Source organism: Globicephala melas, chromosome 10 (assembly GCF_963455315.2).
Source record: "Globicephala melas chromosome 10, mGloMel1.2, whole genome shotgun sequence".
Classification (NCBI taxonomy): Eukaryota; Metazoa; Chordata; class Mammalia; order Artiodactyla; family Delphinidae; genus Globicephala; species Globicephala melas.
The window spans coordinates 94,722,831-94,741,000 of record NC_083323.1 but is presented as its reverse complement, the minus strand read 5'-3'; the positions used below and the strand labels follow the sequence as shown (position 1 = coordinate 94,741,000).

The 18,170-nt window shown below is 37.1% G+C and overlaps 2 protein-coding genes and 1 long non-coding RNA gene across 8 annotated transcripts in view; 1 reads left to right on the top strand and 2 right to left on the bottom strand.

The window, feature by feature from the left end:
- The window catches only part of CLEC1A (C-type lectin domain family 1 member A), a 19,830-nt gene extending 18,582 nt beyond the window's left edge, over positions 1–1,248 (bottom strand). The window contains exon 1 of the mRNA XM_030834479.3: positions 1,056–1,248. Coding sequence (XP_030690339.1) covers positions 1,056–1,170 — 115 coding nt within the window. The 5' untranslated portion in view covers positions 1,171–1,248. The remainder of the gene's footprint in view (positions 1–1,055) is intronic.
- A 223-nt stretch (positions 1,249–1,471) lies between these two features.
- Positions 1,472–7,363, top strand: LOC132597936 (uncharacterized). Its single transcript, XR_009565451.2, has 3 exons — positions 1,472–1,607; positions 2,918–3,024; positions 7,206–7,363. It is a non-coding gene; the product is annotated as an uncharacterized lncRNA (long non-coding RNA).
- Positions 4,609–16,187, bottom strand: CLEC7A (C-type lectin domain containing 7A). Of its 6 annotated transcripts, XM_030834473.2 has the most exons (6): positions 16,088–16,187; positions 14,233–14,331; positions 13,104–13,232; positions 11,871–12,022; positions 10,387–10,505; positions 4,609–5,106 (listed from the first exon to the last, which is right to left on the bottom strand). In XM_030834473.2, the coding sequence occupies exons 1-6, from the start codon at positions 16,185–16,187 to the stop codon at positions 4,974–4,976; spliced, it is 732 nt and encodes a 243-aa protein (XP_030690333.1). In that variant the 3' UTR covers positions 4,609–4,973. The 6 variants fall into 6 exon arrangements, with proteins under 6 accessions (XP_030690333.1, XP_030690334.1, XP_030690336.1 ...); XM_030834474.2 differs by lacking the exon at positions 13,104–13,232; XM_030834475.3 differs by lacking the exon at positions 10,387–10,505 and having other exon boundaries at positions 4,924–5,106.
- Positions 16,188–18,170: the final 1,983 nt, after the last annotated feature.

Genomic DNA, 18,170 nt, shown 5'->3' with positions numbered 1-18,170 from the left:
ACCATCATTAACAAAATGAAGAAGCTGAAGCCACAGGATACTTAAGTAACTTGTCCAATATCACACAGTTAGTAAGTGACACCCCGGGTATTTAGAACCTAGTCCTGTCTCTACTACAGTTTGATGTCTTTTTACTAGAACTTAACTCACCTTTCTGCCTTAGATTGGCTGAGCTTCCTAGGAAATAAAATCCTTCTTTATGTGTGTGAATGGTCTCTTCTATGGACATAGCAATAATATATATTATTACATAGTAATAATATATATTATGGCTATGTCAAAGGGTGAATTATTTGAAATAGAAGCATAAGATGTAACTAAAATTAAAATACTTTCATAATTTAATCCAATCCTCTCAATAATATTCTAGGAGTCAACAGAACAAAAGGGAATGGGATGCGGGATGTAAATTCCATCTGGGGCCACTATTTACATCAACAAGTCAGGATTTCAAAGGTGAATGACCCTGGAAGGCATTTGATTTAATCCCCTGTCACTTCATAGATGATAAGAAGCAAATACTTAATGTTGGCATGACTCTCACAGACCTCACAACTTCAAGATGCAGAACTATTATAACAAAATATCAGGGTTGGTGTGTCTGCTTGGAAAACCCCCTCTAAAGCCATGAGTTCAAAACTTGCAAAAAGGTAGCCTTTATAAATCTAAATTTCCGGATCAGATCACAGCTGGTAAATAAAACAGCATTGGATCTGGCCTTCATGGGAACGCAGGAAGGGGAAGGGACATTGCTCTCATTGTAGATACAGTCTCACGTCTCTGTGCTGAAACTGCTTGGTGAAAGCAACACACCCTCAGCTGCAAACCACTCTGCCAGAGACAGAATCTTAGAAAAACATCTACACATATACGTTTAATTTTTCACACGTTCATATATGTGGCAGGCAAGTTGTAGAAAGTGCTCCGTTACATGTTATTGTAAATCATGAAAACATTTTCTCTCTTTCCTCCACTTTGTGCATTCCTAGGAGAGGTGGCTCATCTTGTGCCTTTCTCAAGGGTCTGGCCAATTTGGACTACGGGAGACAGGGTACCTGTGTGGCCAGGCTCTGGCCGCTGGGTTGCAGTAGAGGCTCGAGAATGCAGGCTCATCGTGGTGTCCCCATCAGCGTCCAGCATGTCCCTCGTGCTGCTGTACTTGGCCTGCATCCGGATTCCTGCAGCGGTGACCGTGAGCTGTGATGGTTGGATTTCCCCAAGTGAGACAGCTCAGAAACCGAGGCACTGAATGGCATTCCTAAGGTTCTTCTGTCTGAGCCAGTAGCAGAGGAAGCCTCCAACCCCAGTTCCTGTCTGGAGAGGCCCGGCCCCTCTCCTGTGAACTTGGACTCTGATTGCCAAATTGGTCAGGGGGAGGGGAAGTAGCATGTGTTTTCTATTTGGGCGGTCTCTGAACAATTACGGAAGGGGTTGCCCTTGTCAGCTCTCTTTTGCTTACTTGTTAGTACTTCCTGTGTAACTGCAGTGTAAAAGATGGCAAGAGTTTACAATTGCCGAAGATTCCTTCAGACTCTGCAGAGCAATAATCCCAGTCAGAGGGACCTCACCCGGTTCTTACCCATCACACGCTCACTGTGTCACTCAGAGTAAGTTTAACCTCTCTGTGCGTTTGTGAAAAGAGAAGACTATAGGACAAGCCTTTTCCTTTCCCCAAGGGCATAGTGTAAAGCATCATATACACGGAATGGCAGCCTAAGAGAGTCCTTTGGGGTATATCTAATTGATACTACTCTTTCATTTTACAAAAAGGGAGATTGAAGTCCAGCTAGATGAAGTGACTGCTCTGAAGGCACATAGCTGGTGAGGGACAGAATTCGCTTTAAAAATGCTCTCTTGTAGTCAATTCAATGATCTTTCTTCGTACAGCATGTGGACTCAATTTAACATTTTGTATACGACACCTTTGGTACACAATGGTCATGAATAATCATATATTACTGCAAGTCAGGACTTTTAGGATTTTTACTACCTATGACTTTAGAAAACCAGGTAACAATTTTTTGCCTAAATTTCCTAAGCTGAGAGGGAAATCAGAAGATTGCTTTAGATAATATCCAAAAATTTTTCCCAAATAAATACAGTAGAATTACACTATTCTACCAATGCTTTTCTGTATTTGGGGAGATAGCTTGGTTAAATCAAACATACTAAACACAAACGAATGTGGAAGATGCTGGGGCTGGAGCAACCAGGCCCTAGGAGGGATGGCTCAGGAAGCATATATTGTGAATTCACTATGTGTCTCAACCTGTGCATTGTTCATCAGATCATTTTAAATTAAACAAATCTAAAGAGACCTTCCTCCTGCATAATGCCCTATTAAAAAGTAGGATATCAAAAGTTATTTGGTCATTTGCATTGGATTGATGTATTAGAAAATGTTACAGGAGAGAAAGCAGTAAAAAATTGCAAGGGATGGGGCTTCCCTGGTGGCGCAGTGGTTGAGAGTCCGCCTGCCGATGCAGGGGACACGGGTTCGTGCCCTGGTCCGGGAAGATCCCACATGCCGCGGAGCGGCTGGGCCCGTGAGCCATGGCCGCTGAGCCTGTGCGTCCAGAGCCTGTGCTCCGCAACGGGAGAGGCCACAGCAGTGAGAGGCCCGCGTGCCACAAAAAAAAAAAAAAAAAAATTGCAAGGGAGAGATGTAAGTGAAGCACATATGAACATGAAGTAAGGAAATAGGATTATTAGAAATTGTCACAGCTGAGGTGTTATAATTTAGGAGGTGTTGATAATTATGATTCTAATGAAATAGCACTTAGAATTATTTCTCAAACTTTATTCAAGTAGATTCTTGATAATTTTTACCAACCCACATGAACATTTTTAATACTTGTCCTTAAATATTTTTTTCAACCATGACAAAAATATTTTTTGGTTACCTACTTTATTGCAGGTACTATTCTCAGATTCTGAGATCCATCAGTGGAAAACAAAACTCTCTGTACTTTTAGTGCCTACATTGTATGGAAGAAGGCAGATGATATACAAGAAAGATAATAAGTAAGTAAATAGTAGAATAGATGATACTGTGATAAGAGTTATGGAAATATACAGAGGGTGAGGGAGGTTAAGAATGTACAGAAAGGTGGGCCAGTAATTTTAAATAAGGTAGTCAGAGTCAGCCTCATTAACACGTGATACTTGGGCAAAGACTTGAAAGGTAAAAGAGTAGGTCCTGCAGGTATCTAAGGTAAGAATAGTTCAGGTAAAGGGACGGGGAAGCTCAAAGGCCCTGAGATGCAAGCATGCCAGCTGTGGCTGAGAAACAATACAGAAACCATCATCCTGAATGGAATGAGTCATGAGGAGAAGAGCAGCTTAGCTCGAAGGAGTAAATGACCAGCAATTGTCTTGGTGAGTAGACCGTTGTAAAGGTCTTTTGGTTTTTGTTTCGATTTATTTATTTATTTTTACTCAGATATGTGGGAAGTCAAGGAGAGTTTTAGTAGAGAGCTGGCATGGTTTGTTTTCAATTTAATGCATTCAGTCTGCTACGTTTGAAAATGGACTATAGAAAGACAAGTGTAGATGCTGGGAGACTTCTTTGAAAAGTATTGCAATAACTCAGGCAAGAGGAGATGGTGGCCCTTGAATAGGTGTTTCCTCTGGCATGATCATTACTCATCTTGAATTTGCCCTTTAGACAAAACGTCAGCTAGTAGCTATTTTCCCTTTTCTGTCTCTTGGAAAAGTGTGGATGTTTTCTCTTCATTCCCATGCACGTTCCCACTTTGGCTGTGGTATGCACGTGTATTGACAAGTGAGGTACGGTATGCCTTGGACAGCCTAGAGCATTCTGACTTTACACCACCACTTTTGTTAAAGTCGTGCTTTTATCTTTAAGTTATAGGTTATTGTTGCCTCCCCTGTCTGGTCTAGATAAGTGCAGCTGGACATTCAGCATACAGAATTATTTCCTTGATTATCAAGATTTCTTCAAATCATCCACTCCATTCGGAGGATACAGGAGACCCAATTAAACCAAAACCAAAATTAAAATGCACGGCATCGCTTCGAAATCCCGCTTTATGCCTTAATTTAACTCTCAACCTGAATTATCTTTGCCCTTCCACATTTCTTTTCAGATAGTGACAACACAAGTTAGTGTCTTAAAACACAATAGTCAACCTCACCAAACATTTCTATCTTCTTTTTTTAGATTTTTAAATATTTAAGATCCAACATTTATTCTTCAATACAAAACTACCTATTATACTACCTCCTCCCCAGGGCCAGATTCATCATCATTTCTGGAGAGAGGGCAAATAGAGATAGTGTTAATTACACATGGCACATAATTTAAAGGCCAAAGCTTCTTTAATTAGCATTTTTTATTAAAATGAAATTTGCATAACATTAACCATTTTAAAGTGAAAAATGCAGTGAACGTGATGCAATTTCTGTTCACATATTAATGAATACAAGAAGGCTGTAAATGCCTCTCTAGTAATATGGAAATCCCCATTGGAAATATAAATAGCACCGATGGGAAAGTTTAAAAGAAAATAAGAAAGAGACAAATCCTCATGTGAGGGAACTTAGTTATGTTCCAATAATACCTTTTAACAGTAATTCATTCCTGAGGAATTGCTGAAAACTGCAAAACAGTAATCATAAAAAGTAATAAAACATATTTTGCATTACAACATGTTAATACCTCTGTCAATAGGACAGGTTACTTTTTTATATTCATTATCAGATCTTTTTTTGATTGATAGTATTTAAAAAGGAGAAAGCTTTCTTGTAACAGCAGATTCCCTACAATTTCGCATTTTACAAGATTCTCTTAGTCAGAGATATGGCAGACATATTCTCTCGGCTATTTGAGAAAAAAAGAGACGGAATTGGATGATTTTTTTATGATGCTTTTGGTCATAAACATGTTGTTTTCTACCCTCCTTACTATCTTACATATTTCTCTCTGCTCCTCCACAGCGACACCCCCACCGTTATGTTGACAGCTTCTTCTCACAAATACTGTATGAAGGCACACTACAAAGTTGGTCGTAAATGACTGACACATGAATCCATACACAACTGTGAGATGAGTCTTGTTTGGTAACTGTTTTTCTGATTTGAAACCTGTTAAAATAAAATACAATAAGGTAATTGTATAGAACAAACATAAGGAATGTTGTCCACTGTCTCCACAATGCTGAAATAAGTTGGTAAGGATACTGGTGAAAAGAGTTTCTGAAGTGTACGTATCATTGAAAAAGGAAACTTGAATTTAGATTCTATTTGTTTCCAGTGGTAACAAAATAACCTTCATTACTAAGGCATAAAAATGACTCAAAAAATTTTAAGAAATACTAGTAGTTGCATAAAATTAAATAAAACTGACAGAAAAGAAAAACTATTTAACATTCTATAGACAGTTCTTTACTTCTCTTTTAACCTTTTACCTAGAAGTATATTTATCAAATGAAGCAACAGTTTAGCAAAAATATTATTGGGTATGTTTAGTGAGTAGACCAAGTTGAAGCGTTCTTGCTAAAAGTTATTTAGAACTAAGTGAAGAATCATTGATATCAAAGCCATTTAAAGGCAGTTCAAACAACCCTATATTTTTAATGCATCCTGAAGTTTGCTTTGTATTGCAATATAATGAGAGACGATTATGAGAATTACCATGGGTTAATAGAAGCACGCTCTGTTCTGTTTGCTCTTTAGTCTCCTAAAAGAGCAGTGTTAATTATTCAGTCAAGCTCAAAGGGCATCACTGAGCCTCAGTATAAAAGCTATGGTCTGGTACTTTTCATCCTGTACATCTATCTCTTCTTGGCCCTGGAGTTGGAGGATTGAGAGAATTCTTCTATTGAAATAACTAGACTAAGGACATGAAACAACTTGGATCCAGCCTTAGGGAGAATTCTGACCAGTGATCTTCTCCAAAAAATTTTCTTGACCTCTAAGAGATTTTGGAGTATGTACAGAGCCAGATTAAATTACTGTCACCAATGAGTAGTTACATATCAAAATGTTAATTTGGACCTACTCTTATGACTTTCATTTTTTAAAATTCATTTTTAAATTTTAAATTTCATTTAAAATTCATTTTTCCACTATTCATTTTTTAAAACAGAAAAGAAAACACAAGACAAAGGGCTATAGAAAAGTAGGAGATATATTTTGTCAAGATGCTTTGTTAATAAATTCACTGTGCTTTGGCTAGTGGAAGTGAAATAGTTAAGTGGTATTAAAATCAAAATGTGATAATACTCAGTTTGTACTATTCATACCCGATGGTGCTTGTCAGAAGCAAATGAAAAGCTTCTCTGTAAACTTCAAATTAATTCTACAAACATTTAAGAGATAATGTTAAGTGCATTATCAAAAAAAATCAGATATATCGATATGAATAAAAATTAGAAGAAAAAGATAATAGAAACAGATACAAATGAGTATATGACACTGGTATTATCAAGCACAAATGTTAAAACAACTATACAGTGTATTCTAGGAGTTAAAACACAATACTGAGAATGTTAGAAGAAAGCTAGGAATTATAAATAGCAACTGGGTAGATTTGAGAACTTGTAAAACTGAAAAATTCATCAAACAAAATTAAAAGCTTAACTGAGGCTTTCAATGGCAATTTAGCTACAGATGAGGAAAAATAAGTGCTGCAAGATAGGTGAGAAATAAATACATAGGTTACAGGAAAAAAAAGGATAAAAATATAGGAAAAAGCAAATGAGACATATAGGATATTGTGAATGGGTCTGTAATACATTTAACTGGAATTCCAGAAGAAGGCAATAAAGTCAGGAAGGAAGCAACATCTGAAGCATGTGGCTGAAAACTTTTCAAAGCTGAAAAAAGACATCAGATTTAAAACATATATTACCTTCAAATAGCTGACTTTTCAAAAACAACAATAAAAATAGAATACATTATAGTAATATCTCTGAATGCCTGAAAGAAAAAAGACTATAAATTTCTAATTTTATACTCAATATTTTTTAGAAAAGTTGAAATAAAGACAGTTTTAGACAAGCACAGAAAATCTGCCCTTAAAATTTCAACTCTAAAGGAAATATGAAAGAGTATTCTTCATATTTAAGAAAATGATTCAAAATGGAAGGTAGGAGAGGCAGAGAGGATTAAGAAGCAATGAAAACCATAAATATGTGGGAAAATCTAATAAACTGACTGCATAAATCTATATTGTTTTCTAGGGGTATACTTTTATTGAATCCAAGATGCCATCAACCATTGATGTACCATTTATCTAATTCTGTGAAATAAATGCATTCGAGATGGGCATTTAACAGAAAACCCTGCAGAAGCTGGAAAACAAAGGACTATTTCGGTGCAGGAGTAAATGAAAAATAAAACTGCCAAACAAAAAAGAGTAACAATGAAAAGTGCATTTCTCAATCTTGCCACCAGGGGGAAGGCGGGAGGAAAAAATTATACCCCCACAAGCTGCTACTCATACAATTTTTCTGTCTGAACCTATGATAACAGTACACACACACACACACACACACACACACAACCCCTAGTGGAGTGTTTAATTTAAGTAGCCTCAGGTCTGTGGTGTTCCTCTTTGACTGGCAGAAACAAATGCTATGCTTTGACAGAGCTCAATTTTAGTGCAGGATGACAATGATTATAAAAGACCAGCAGTGGTAAGGCATATGCCAATTTTAGAGATACTAAAATGTGGGAAAATATGGGCCAGAGTTAAAATACACAAAAATAATAGCATGTGAATTGGGGAGGGAGTATACAGAGTAAAGAAATACTCTAACATTTTATATTGCCCAGGAAAAGCATGAAAAGGCCAATTAATATTAGACTTTGATGAGTGAAGACTGTATGTTGAAATCTCTAGCGTAACTGCTAAAATTAGTTAAAAAGTAAATTCTAAATTAACATAAGAAAAGGTGGAACAATAAAAAAATAAGTTCAAAAAAGAGGAAAGAAAGAAAAGAAAAAGTACATTGAATGAGCCTGAGCCTGCAAGATATAACAATTCTAAACTATATGTGCCTAATAATTTAGCTTCAACACATCAACAAAAATGTTTACAGAGTTGTGAGTAGAATTACAGTGGAAGATTTTATTATAATTCTCTCAGTATGGGAAGACGAAGCAAATAAAAACCAGAGAACTGAGGAATCCCTGGCGGTCCAGTGGTTAGGGCTCAGGATTTTCACTGCTGAGGGCCTGGGTTCAATCCCTGGTCAGGGAACTAAGATCCTGCAAGCTGTGCTGCATGGTGTGGCCAAAGAAACAAACAAACAAAACCAAAAACCAGAGAACTGCCATCACACTGAGTATGTTCTCTGACCACAATGGAACTAAACTAAAACCTAAAACGGAAGGATAACTGTAAACACACAGATAGTTCTAAATTAAGAAATACATTTCGAAGTAACTCATTGGCCAAAGAACAACTCACAATGAAAATCAGAAAGTATTTTGAACTGAATGAAAATGAAAATACACTAAAATTATAGCCTTAAATGTACATACTTGAGGGAAAAAAAGGATGAACTTCATGAGTCCACACAAGAAGTTAGAGAAAAAGTAGCAAATTTGGGGCTTCCCTGGTGGCACAGTGGTTGGGAGTCCGCCTGCTGATGCGGGGGACACGGGTTCGTGCCCCGGTCCGGGAGGATCCCATATGCTGTGGAGCTGCTGGGCCTGTGGGCCATGGCTGCTGAGCCTGCGCTTCCGGAGCCTGTGCTCCGCAACGGGAGAGGCCGCAGGGGTGGGAGGCCCGCGTACCGCAAAAAAAAAAAAAAAAAAAAAAAAATGTAGCAAATTCAACACAAAGAAATTGAATGGAAGGAAATGATAAAGGTGAAAACCAAAATTAATGGGAAAAAAAGAGAGAGAAAAAGACACAGAGGGAGAAAGAATCAACACAGCCACAAGTTCTTTCTTTGAAAACTACACCCAATGAGACTGATTAAAAAACTAGAAAAGAAAAGAAAGAAGAAAGCACACACACACACCAATAATAGAAATGGAAAAGGGGAAGATAATTTCATATTCTGCAGATATTAAAGAGAAAATGAACGACAACTGCAGTGAGGAAGACTTCAACACTTTGTGAGAGTTAATTTCATGTGTCAACTTTACTAGCCACAGCCAGATCAAACATTATTTTCAAGTGTGTCATTTGAATCAGTGAACTAGACTCAGCAAACTAGACTTCACTCCCCAACGTGGGCGGGCATCACCCAATCCATTGAAGGCCTAAATAGAACAAAAAGGCAGAAGCAGAAATTTGTTCCTTTCTTCCTGCCTGACTGTGTGAGTGGCGACATCTCATCTCATCTCACCCTCTCCTGCTCTGGCACTGGGTTTTACACCATTGGCTCCCCTGGTTTTAAGCCCTTCATACTTGGACTGAAGCTCATACACTACATGATTTCCTGGGTATCCAACTTGCAGACGGCAGATTGTCGGATTTCTCAGTCTTTATAATCATGTGTGAGCTTATTCCTCATAATAAGTCTCCGTATGTAAATTCTTCTTCATTGTGTGTATATTAGTGCGTACACATACAATGAGGAAAAATTTATAATCGTGCAAATGTTCATATGTCTAAAAGAGCTTTATAAAATGTGAAATGTGGGCTTCCCTGGTGGCGCAGTGGTTGAGAGTCCGCCTGCCGATGCAGGGGACACGGGTTCGTGCCCCGGTCCGGGAAGATCCCACATGCCGCAGAGCGGCTGGGCCCGTGAGCCGTGGCCGCTGAGCCTGCGCGTCCGGAGCCTGTGCTCCGCAATGGGAGAGGCCACAACAGCGAGAGGCCCGCGTACCGCAAAAAAAAAAAAAAAAAAAAAGTGAAATGTGGTTGCTTTTAAAATTAATAATAATAGCATGTATCACACATTTACTATGTGCAAGATGCTGTGCTAAGTGATTTTACTTTTATCTCAAAATCCTAAGAGGCACGTACTATTTTATTCTCATTTACAGGTGCAGAAAGAGGGGTGCTGTTAGATTAAGGAACTCATCCAGTTTCACACAATGAGTGGGCCAATCATTGACTCAAGCTGAGAACTGACTTCAAAGCATTGCTCTTAAGCACAATTTTACACTGAGTCACAGTGACTGCACCTTCCTGGGCAGCCTCACCTGCCCTCCTAGTAAGAAAGCTGAGGGAGCACTTGTGTTGACAGCTCGAGATGGCCATTCAGCTCTTTGCGACTCTTCAGTCTTCCTCTACCCTCTTGTTTTCTCTTTTCCTCCTGGCTCACTCTTTCTCTCTCCCCATCACTATGTATCTTTTTCTCTCTCTTTCTTATTATGGCCAACAGATCAGATTCTTAACTGCCTGACATGCTCTCACCTCTCTGAGGAAGAGTATGAAGCTTTGTCTCTCCAGATACTTACAAGTTAGACAACAACATTGAACCATCGTCCCAGAGCCATGGTTCTTCAGTCTGACGGCGAGAAAGCCCTATCCAAAATGAATGGTCAGGTTGGGAAGACACTTGCCTAGATATAAATTCCTGTAAGGAAACATAAATACAAATACAAGTCAAGGAGAGAGAGAGTGTGATAGACAGATGATAGAGATAAAAAGAAGATACAGAAACAGACTCTTGGAGATTTTGAGAAACAGAGATTGAGTCACCTTGGTGGAGGATGTACACATATACTGGCGTCAACTTAGACAGAAGTGCCAATTCTTGAATGCCATTGAGTGTCTCAAAAGTCGCATCTCATTTCTTCAGAGTCGTATTGTTTAATTTTCCAATAAAGAATGCATCCTTAATGTCAACATTGCACTGCTTGCATTCAACCTACCTGACAAAATCCAAGGGCGACAGAATATCCTAGGCAATGTCCATGGATGACAGGCCACTATCTTCTCCACAATTTTAACAGAAAATATAAATTTACATGACCTTTGTCAAGAAATGTTTCTCAGAGTGAGATGACAATTTTAAAGTCGTTTAGTCCCACTGCATGAGTTATGCATAAGTAATCTGGAGGTTAAAGATCATATGTGAATCGTTGACAAATATAGCACAACATAGCGGCAATTACGGGAAGGTCTAAAAGTCAGACAGACTTCCAGTCCTATGCTCTTTTTTTAATCATACATCTACTTCCATTCATTTTTATGTGAACTATAACTGTTGGGTAAGACAGAATAGAAAAAAAAATTGAGAGTAGTGAAAGTAAGTATAGAAGTTATAGATTGTTTAGATTTGTAGTATAGAATGTTTCCTGACTATTAACCCCTTCTCATGGCTCATCTGAGTTCTATCCTTCATTCAAGATGCATCGTAAGTTGCACAGTTTCTGTAAAGTGTTTATGTCAGTGGGGATCTCCCTGAATTTCTATGGCACTTGTGGCCGGTACGAGATATTTTACTTTAAATACCTGAGTTGTTTCTATTTTCTTACAAATTATTTGAGCACTGCTAAAACAAGCCTACTTTTTAAACCTCTTTGCCTTTCCTAGTATAATTGCAAGGAGTAAATGATTTATAAATATATATTATCATAGCTGCTGTTTCTCTTGATAATTATGATAACAAGGGGAAGATTTTTCTATTTCACTCCACCACACTTACAACCTGAAATCCAAGCCCACAGAAATGAGTAGTGGCCTGACTATTATAGTCAACGTGCAGTTGTGCTTAAAGGGTTTATTTCAAAGTAAACTGTGTTCATATTTTAATTAATTAATTACAGAGAGAAGCATATATTATGCACTTTACTCACTTAATATATGCTATTATTATAATCATGGAGGATATATAAAATGATTTTCTTTTAGGGAAAAATCATCATTACCTGGAACCTACCTCTATTTTTCTGTTCAATATAGACCACAGATAATTATAACTGAAATCTACACTTACCAACTCGTTTAAGCTGTCTATCTTCAGGAGATTAGAGCCCAGTTGCAAGCACCGTCTTTTACTTGTATCCCAGGAATCTAATGATGTGCTAAATAGATAACAGCTATTCTGATGTGTGATCCAGTTAGGGGGACAAGAGCTAGAAAGAACTCCTGGAAATAAAAGATAAATACAATGAGATTCATACTATACCAATTCCCTCTTTCAGTGCAAGTACCATTCATCCTAAGGACACTTGATAAATAAACAATGAATTACCATTAATAGATTTCATTTTCAATTCAAACTATATGGATACAACCTTACAGAAGAGGCTACATTAAAACCCCTTATTCATTTACAATTAAAAAATGAGTTGAGTGGCTATAAACAGTGTTTTAGACAGTGAGCCCTCCTTTCCTTCTTGACTTGTCTTCTATTCCTTCAAAGTCAGACCAGAACTCCTTTTCTCCATGATAACTAATAAATGAATTCAAAATCAATCACTGAGATATACAGTAATTTCATGTTAACTTATTTTACAAGTGTGAGATCCATTTCAGAATGCAATTTTCCAAATAAGAAAAGTATAAGAGCAATCGTTCACATTATAGAGTAATGTGATACAAATAGTGAGGAGGTATGTGTCCAGAGATGGAAAATTGAAGACAAAATGTTGTCATAGTCAATAATTATGCAATTAGAAATTGAAGTTTTGTGTATATAAAATTGTAATTAAATAAATGAACTTGCAGGATTAAAGAAAAACAAATTTAACCAGAGTTTTCAGAAACATATCTATTAGGTTTATTTCTTTTGTAAACGTTTAATTCTTAGCAACACTTTCCCTTCTTTCCTTTTTCTGTCCGTTTTTCTTTTCTGATGTCCTATTTCCTATTTTAACTATATCATTTTAAAATGTCAATTCCCTAAGGGATGAGAACACTTTTTGTTCCTTCACATCAAATTATACAATCTCCTATAAGCCTAAATACATATCCTGTGATAAATTAGTTACTGATTTAAAAAAAATCCAACTAAGTTGGAGATTCAGCTAAGTTCATAAGGTATTTATGATATCACTTTATATATGACAGGGGACGTATTTTACTGAGACAATACTGCTGTGGGCTTTCCTTGGATGCACAATCACCACACATAAAAGTACTTTCTTCACCCGTTGCTCCAAACCTTAGCACCAATAATTAACCCTTCTGAATTAAGGACTTTATTAATCTTTTAATTCTGCCTTGCCTGTGGTCGTGAGAGTCTTGGTAGGAGCCACATTGTCTTCTAAAGATGGTTGACTGTGGTTCTCTTTATTTCTTGATTGAAAGCTGTTATCCTTCAACAGGTTGTTCCCTGAACTGGGTCTCCAGATAGCTTCATATACCAACAACAATAGTAATTACAGAAGAAAAAGTCATTTTGCTATGTTTGGGAATTAAAATCCCCAAAACCATATTTTTGTTGAAATGTAAAGGGATACATACTTGATTAGTGATAGATAATACATTGCTGATGGAGAGGTAAAGTTAGATGATAGATAGATAGATAGATAGATAGATAGATAGATAGAATAGATGATAGATGAAATATACAGAAAAAAGAAATAACTTCCATGAAGAAGGTTTAATACAAAAGAGAAAAATGAAGCAAATGGAATACAGTCAATTGGTACCATGAATGATTTGAAAAAGTAATAAATCTTCTATCTTTCTTCTATTATTTAAAAATGAGAGTTCCTTGAGAACCTGCCTGGTGCCTATAACGTAGAATGTACTCAATAAACACTTGTCTATTTAAGAAATCTTTCATATAGCCTCTTTGAAGGTACAATAATACTTTATTCAATTTTGAATGCATGAGCAATAAAATCTATGGAAATTTATTCATCTGTCACAAAATAACTAGTTAGTATTTGATAAGTGCCTCAGGTATTTCCTGATATTATCCAAAGGAGTTTAGAGTAAAGATCAGGTATAAAATAATTTCCTTAAATCATGAGACATAAAAATTAGCTTATAGTCTCTTTAGAGGATTTATTTCGTTAGGAAGATAAGCACCAATTGTACTTCCTTTTTACCTCCTCTGGTTTGCTTTCATTAATTTATCCTAGGAATTCCATAGCTTTGAAACCAGCTATTCAAGGAGAGCATGCAGTTAAGAGTATGAGTTTTTAGGACAGATCACCCAACTTTCTAATCATGATCCTACCAATAACTAGTTTATGACCCTAGAAATAAAATGAGAACTAATAGCGCCAATTCAATAGGGTCAATATACAGATTCAATTAGATTATGTTACGCTCTTAAAAGAGTGCCTGGAACAGTATAAATGCTTATTAAATGTCTGTTGTTAATCTCTCCCACCAATACTCACCCATGGTACACAGGACCACAGTTATCACCAGCATTACCAAGCATAAAATTCCCAAAGTCACAGCAATGGGACGCCAACGAGGGGATGCAGCACAAAATCCTGAGGCGCCATAGGGAGCAGAAATTGAATAAAAAAATTGGATGATGGATCGCAGAGCACTTTATTTCTACAGTTCATCAAAATCTGATATCCAGATAAGCTAGTCATCTAGGATTAGTCTGAATTTTTCTCCACCTTTAGCATACCTCTTCAGGTTCTGAAACTTGATATCTATGCACTCTTAATTTCAGCTCCACATTGCTGTCTATAGTTTTTTTTTTTTTTTTTTTGATGTCTATAGTTCTTGACACTACCAGGATTCAAGAAATCCTACCTATTCTTAGAAGAGATAGCTTAATGTAGCAGAAATAATGCTGGTTACTAAGGGTAATCTTCCCCTTTCACTTACTTCTTGCACGTCCTTGGGCAAATTACTTCCTCTGTTTTTCCATTTCTCTTTGTGAAAAATTAGGTTAATAATACCTCAAAGGATTATTGTGGGCATTAAGTTAACATATGTAAAAGTACCTAGTTTAGGGACTACTAACACATTATAGGTAACACAATTTGTCCACGCACATCTATAAACACACACATGTCTCCCTACCTCTTGCATCATCTAGTTTTTCCACTCTTCCCCATCAGGTTGCCCAAGAAAAGAATTGCATAAGTGACAAGAGGAAAATGATTGTGCAATGGGAATGAACAGAAGCAGAAGAGAGTAAATTCTGCCGTCAAAACCTGTGAATAATCTCTTGATAACAGGAAACTCGCTTTATATTAATATCACCACTTAAAAACTGAGAATAAGCAATAAAAGCATTTCAGAGAATTGTCAAATAGGGGAACCATAGAGGAGATTAAATTGCTCATTCAGTGAAGAGAGAAATCTTTTAATGCCCTTCCCCAGATTTCACCTCTTTTATGTTATGTCTAAGACTCATGTCCTGATAATGGGATCTTTTTGGCTAATACATATATATTTCTTCACGGGCATAAAAAGAACTCCCTTTTATTTAAAAAAAAAAAAATTCCAAATCAATCTCATTACCACACACACACACACACACACACACACAAACAGGCTCAGGATTCTAAACCCTATGACTTCTGACTTCCCTTTGGCCTTTTCCATAAAATCACAAGTTGTTTTTTCCATCTTTTCATTCTTATCTCCAATATCCTGATGTTGTTCATTTACACTTCTGTGTTTCTTTGACCTCCATTCTGCAGTTTACTCTTTTCTGTCAAATAAACAAGTCACTCCTATTGAAATTCTTTCAGCTTTGCATTTCATCACACTTATTACCAACTTCTTATTTTTGAAGTGTCTGTCCCTATAGAACAGAGAAATTGTGAGTATTTTCTATCATCATAATAATTAACTTAAACATAGTTGACCCTTGAACGACACAGGGATTAGGGGCACCGCCCCTCCCCAAAGTCAAAAATCTCCATATAACTTAGAGTTGGCCCTCTGTATCTCAGTTCTTCCATATCCACAGTTTGGAATCCATGGATTCAACCAACAGCAGATCGTGTAGTACTGTAGTGTTTACTTTTGAAAAACAACCATGTATAAGTGGACCTGTGCCGTTCAAACCCGTGTTGTTCAAGGGTCAGCTGTACTGATGATTAGTCCCTGAATGGTTACCAAAAGTCTTAGTGCCCGTTCAAAGTATCTTCAGTGACTTCTGAAAACCTTTTACAATATATTAATAAAAGCCCGACAAATAGCAAGTCTCTCCAATTTTTTCCACTTCCAGTTTTAGTTGATGAGAATGTAAATGTTGAAGTCAGAAAGAAAAATATATACCTTTCTCTGAGACTACAGGTTTCCTGATGATATTGCAAGAGCTGAAGTCTAATTGAGTATATCCGTCTTCATCCAAATTTTCTATGGAATGGTGTTCCATTGTTCTATTGAGTTCCTGAGTTGCCTCAGCATACGAGAGCTCTTTCTTCTCTTCTCCGAAGACAACTGCCTGTGGGCAAAAGAGGACCTATGAGTCAAGTCAAGTGGGGGAGGCATTTACTAGGCTTTAACAAGTTGAGCTTAAGCAGTCCAACCAGATACCCAAAAGCAGGAAATGAAATATGTGCAATGGTAATTTCCCATTGGTACCTTTAGATCCTGTTTCTGAGACTGATGAATCTTAAGAAAGTTATAAGGTAGCACAATAGATAGATCTTTGTTTCAGATCAAACATAAGAAAAATGAAACCATTAATGTCTTATGCCGCTTTTATTATTCTCACAACCGAACTGGACATCGTTAATTGACTTGGCCTATGTAAACTTAAAACAATTTTGGTCCCTTGAGTTCACAATACTTTGTTACAACTGTTCATTCATTCATGTACTGCTCTTTCAGTAAACATGTATCAAATGCCCATCTTTTCGATTGACAGGAGGTGGGGATAAAAGGATAAATGATACCTGTGAAGAAGCTTATGGAGTAAAGGAGGAAACCCACAGATAGGTTCATGAAGGACACCATAAGGAGGTACATTGTTGTAACAACAGAGAGAGGAAACAAATCTCTTTGGGGCTTGTCAGAGATTTATAATACAAAGTAGAAAATTATTTATTCAACGATGACTATGAGCTAAGTACTATCTATGGCATGTGTTTTCTTATACAATCTCAGTTTTCCAAGAAGTCTATGAGATAGGCACTATTAGTCCTATTTTCTTTCTTAAGTATAGTTGATTTACAATGTTGTGTTAGTTTCTGGTGTACAGCGAAGTGATTCAGATATATATTTTTCATATTCTTTTCTTTATGGTTTATTACAAGATATTGAGTACAGTTCCCTGTGCTAGACTGTAGGACCCTGTTGTTTAGTCCTATTTTCAAATGACAAAACTGAGACAGAAATTTTACTCCCTTGCTCAGTTTTAAGAAACAAATAAAAATAAAGAAGCAAGGAATCAAACCGAAGTCCACTCTTACTGCAAAACTCATGATCTTTTCTGTTATGCTACCCTGCCCCCTTCACCATTCTGTATACTTATATTGCAAGTAACAGCTTATGGAGAATTCTGGAACTGAAATACTATGTTAAATGCTTAATGTTTCCTCTTTGCCAATTTCCACAGTAATACCCAAGTTAATGAGATATGGAAAAACATTTATCGTTGCTAGAAACTAGAGAGGTACCCATCTGTTCACAAGACTTCAAAGCAAGCAGAATGGAAGAGACTACTGGCTGTTGTCAAAGGTAAAACCAGACACTCATTAAATGTAAATTGATACAGTCTCTATGGAGAACAGTATGGAGGTTCCTTAAAAAACTGAAAAGAGAACTACCATATCACCCAGCAATGCCACTACTGGGCATATACCCTGAGAAAAACATGATTCAAAAAGAGTCATGTACCACAATGTTCACTGCAGCACTATTTACAATGGCCAGGACATGGAAGCAACCTAAATGTCCATTGACAGATGAATGGATAAAGAAGATGTGGCACATATACAATGGAATATTACTCAGCCATAAAAAGAAATGAAATTGAGTTATTTGTAGTGAGGTGGATGGACCTAGAGTCTGTCCTACAGAGTGAAATAAGTCAGAAAGAGAAAAAAAAATACTGTATGCTAACACATATATATGGAATCTAAGAAAAAAAAATGGTCATGAAGAACCTAGGGGCAGGACAGGAATAAAGACGCAGATGTAGAGAATGGACTTGAGGACATGGGGAGGGGGAAGGGTAAGCTGGGACGAAGTGAGAGAGTGGCATGGACATATATACAGTACCAAATGTAAAATAGCTAGCTAGTGGGAAGCAGCTGCATAGCACAGGGAGATCAGCTCAGTGCGTTGTGACCACCTAAAGGGGTGGGATAGGGAGGGTGGGAGGGAGATGCAAGAGGGAGGGGATATGGGGATA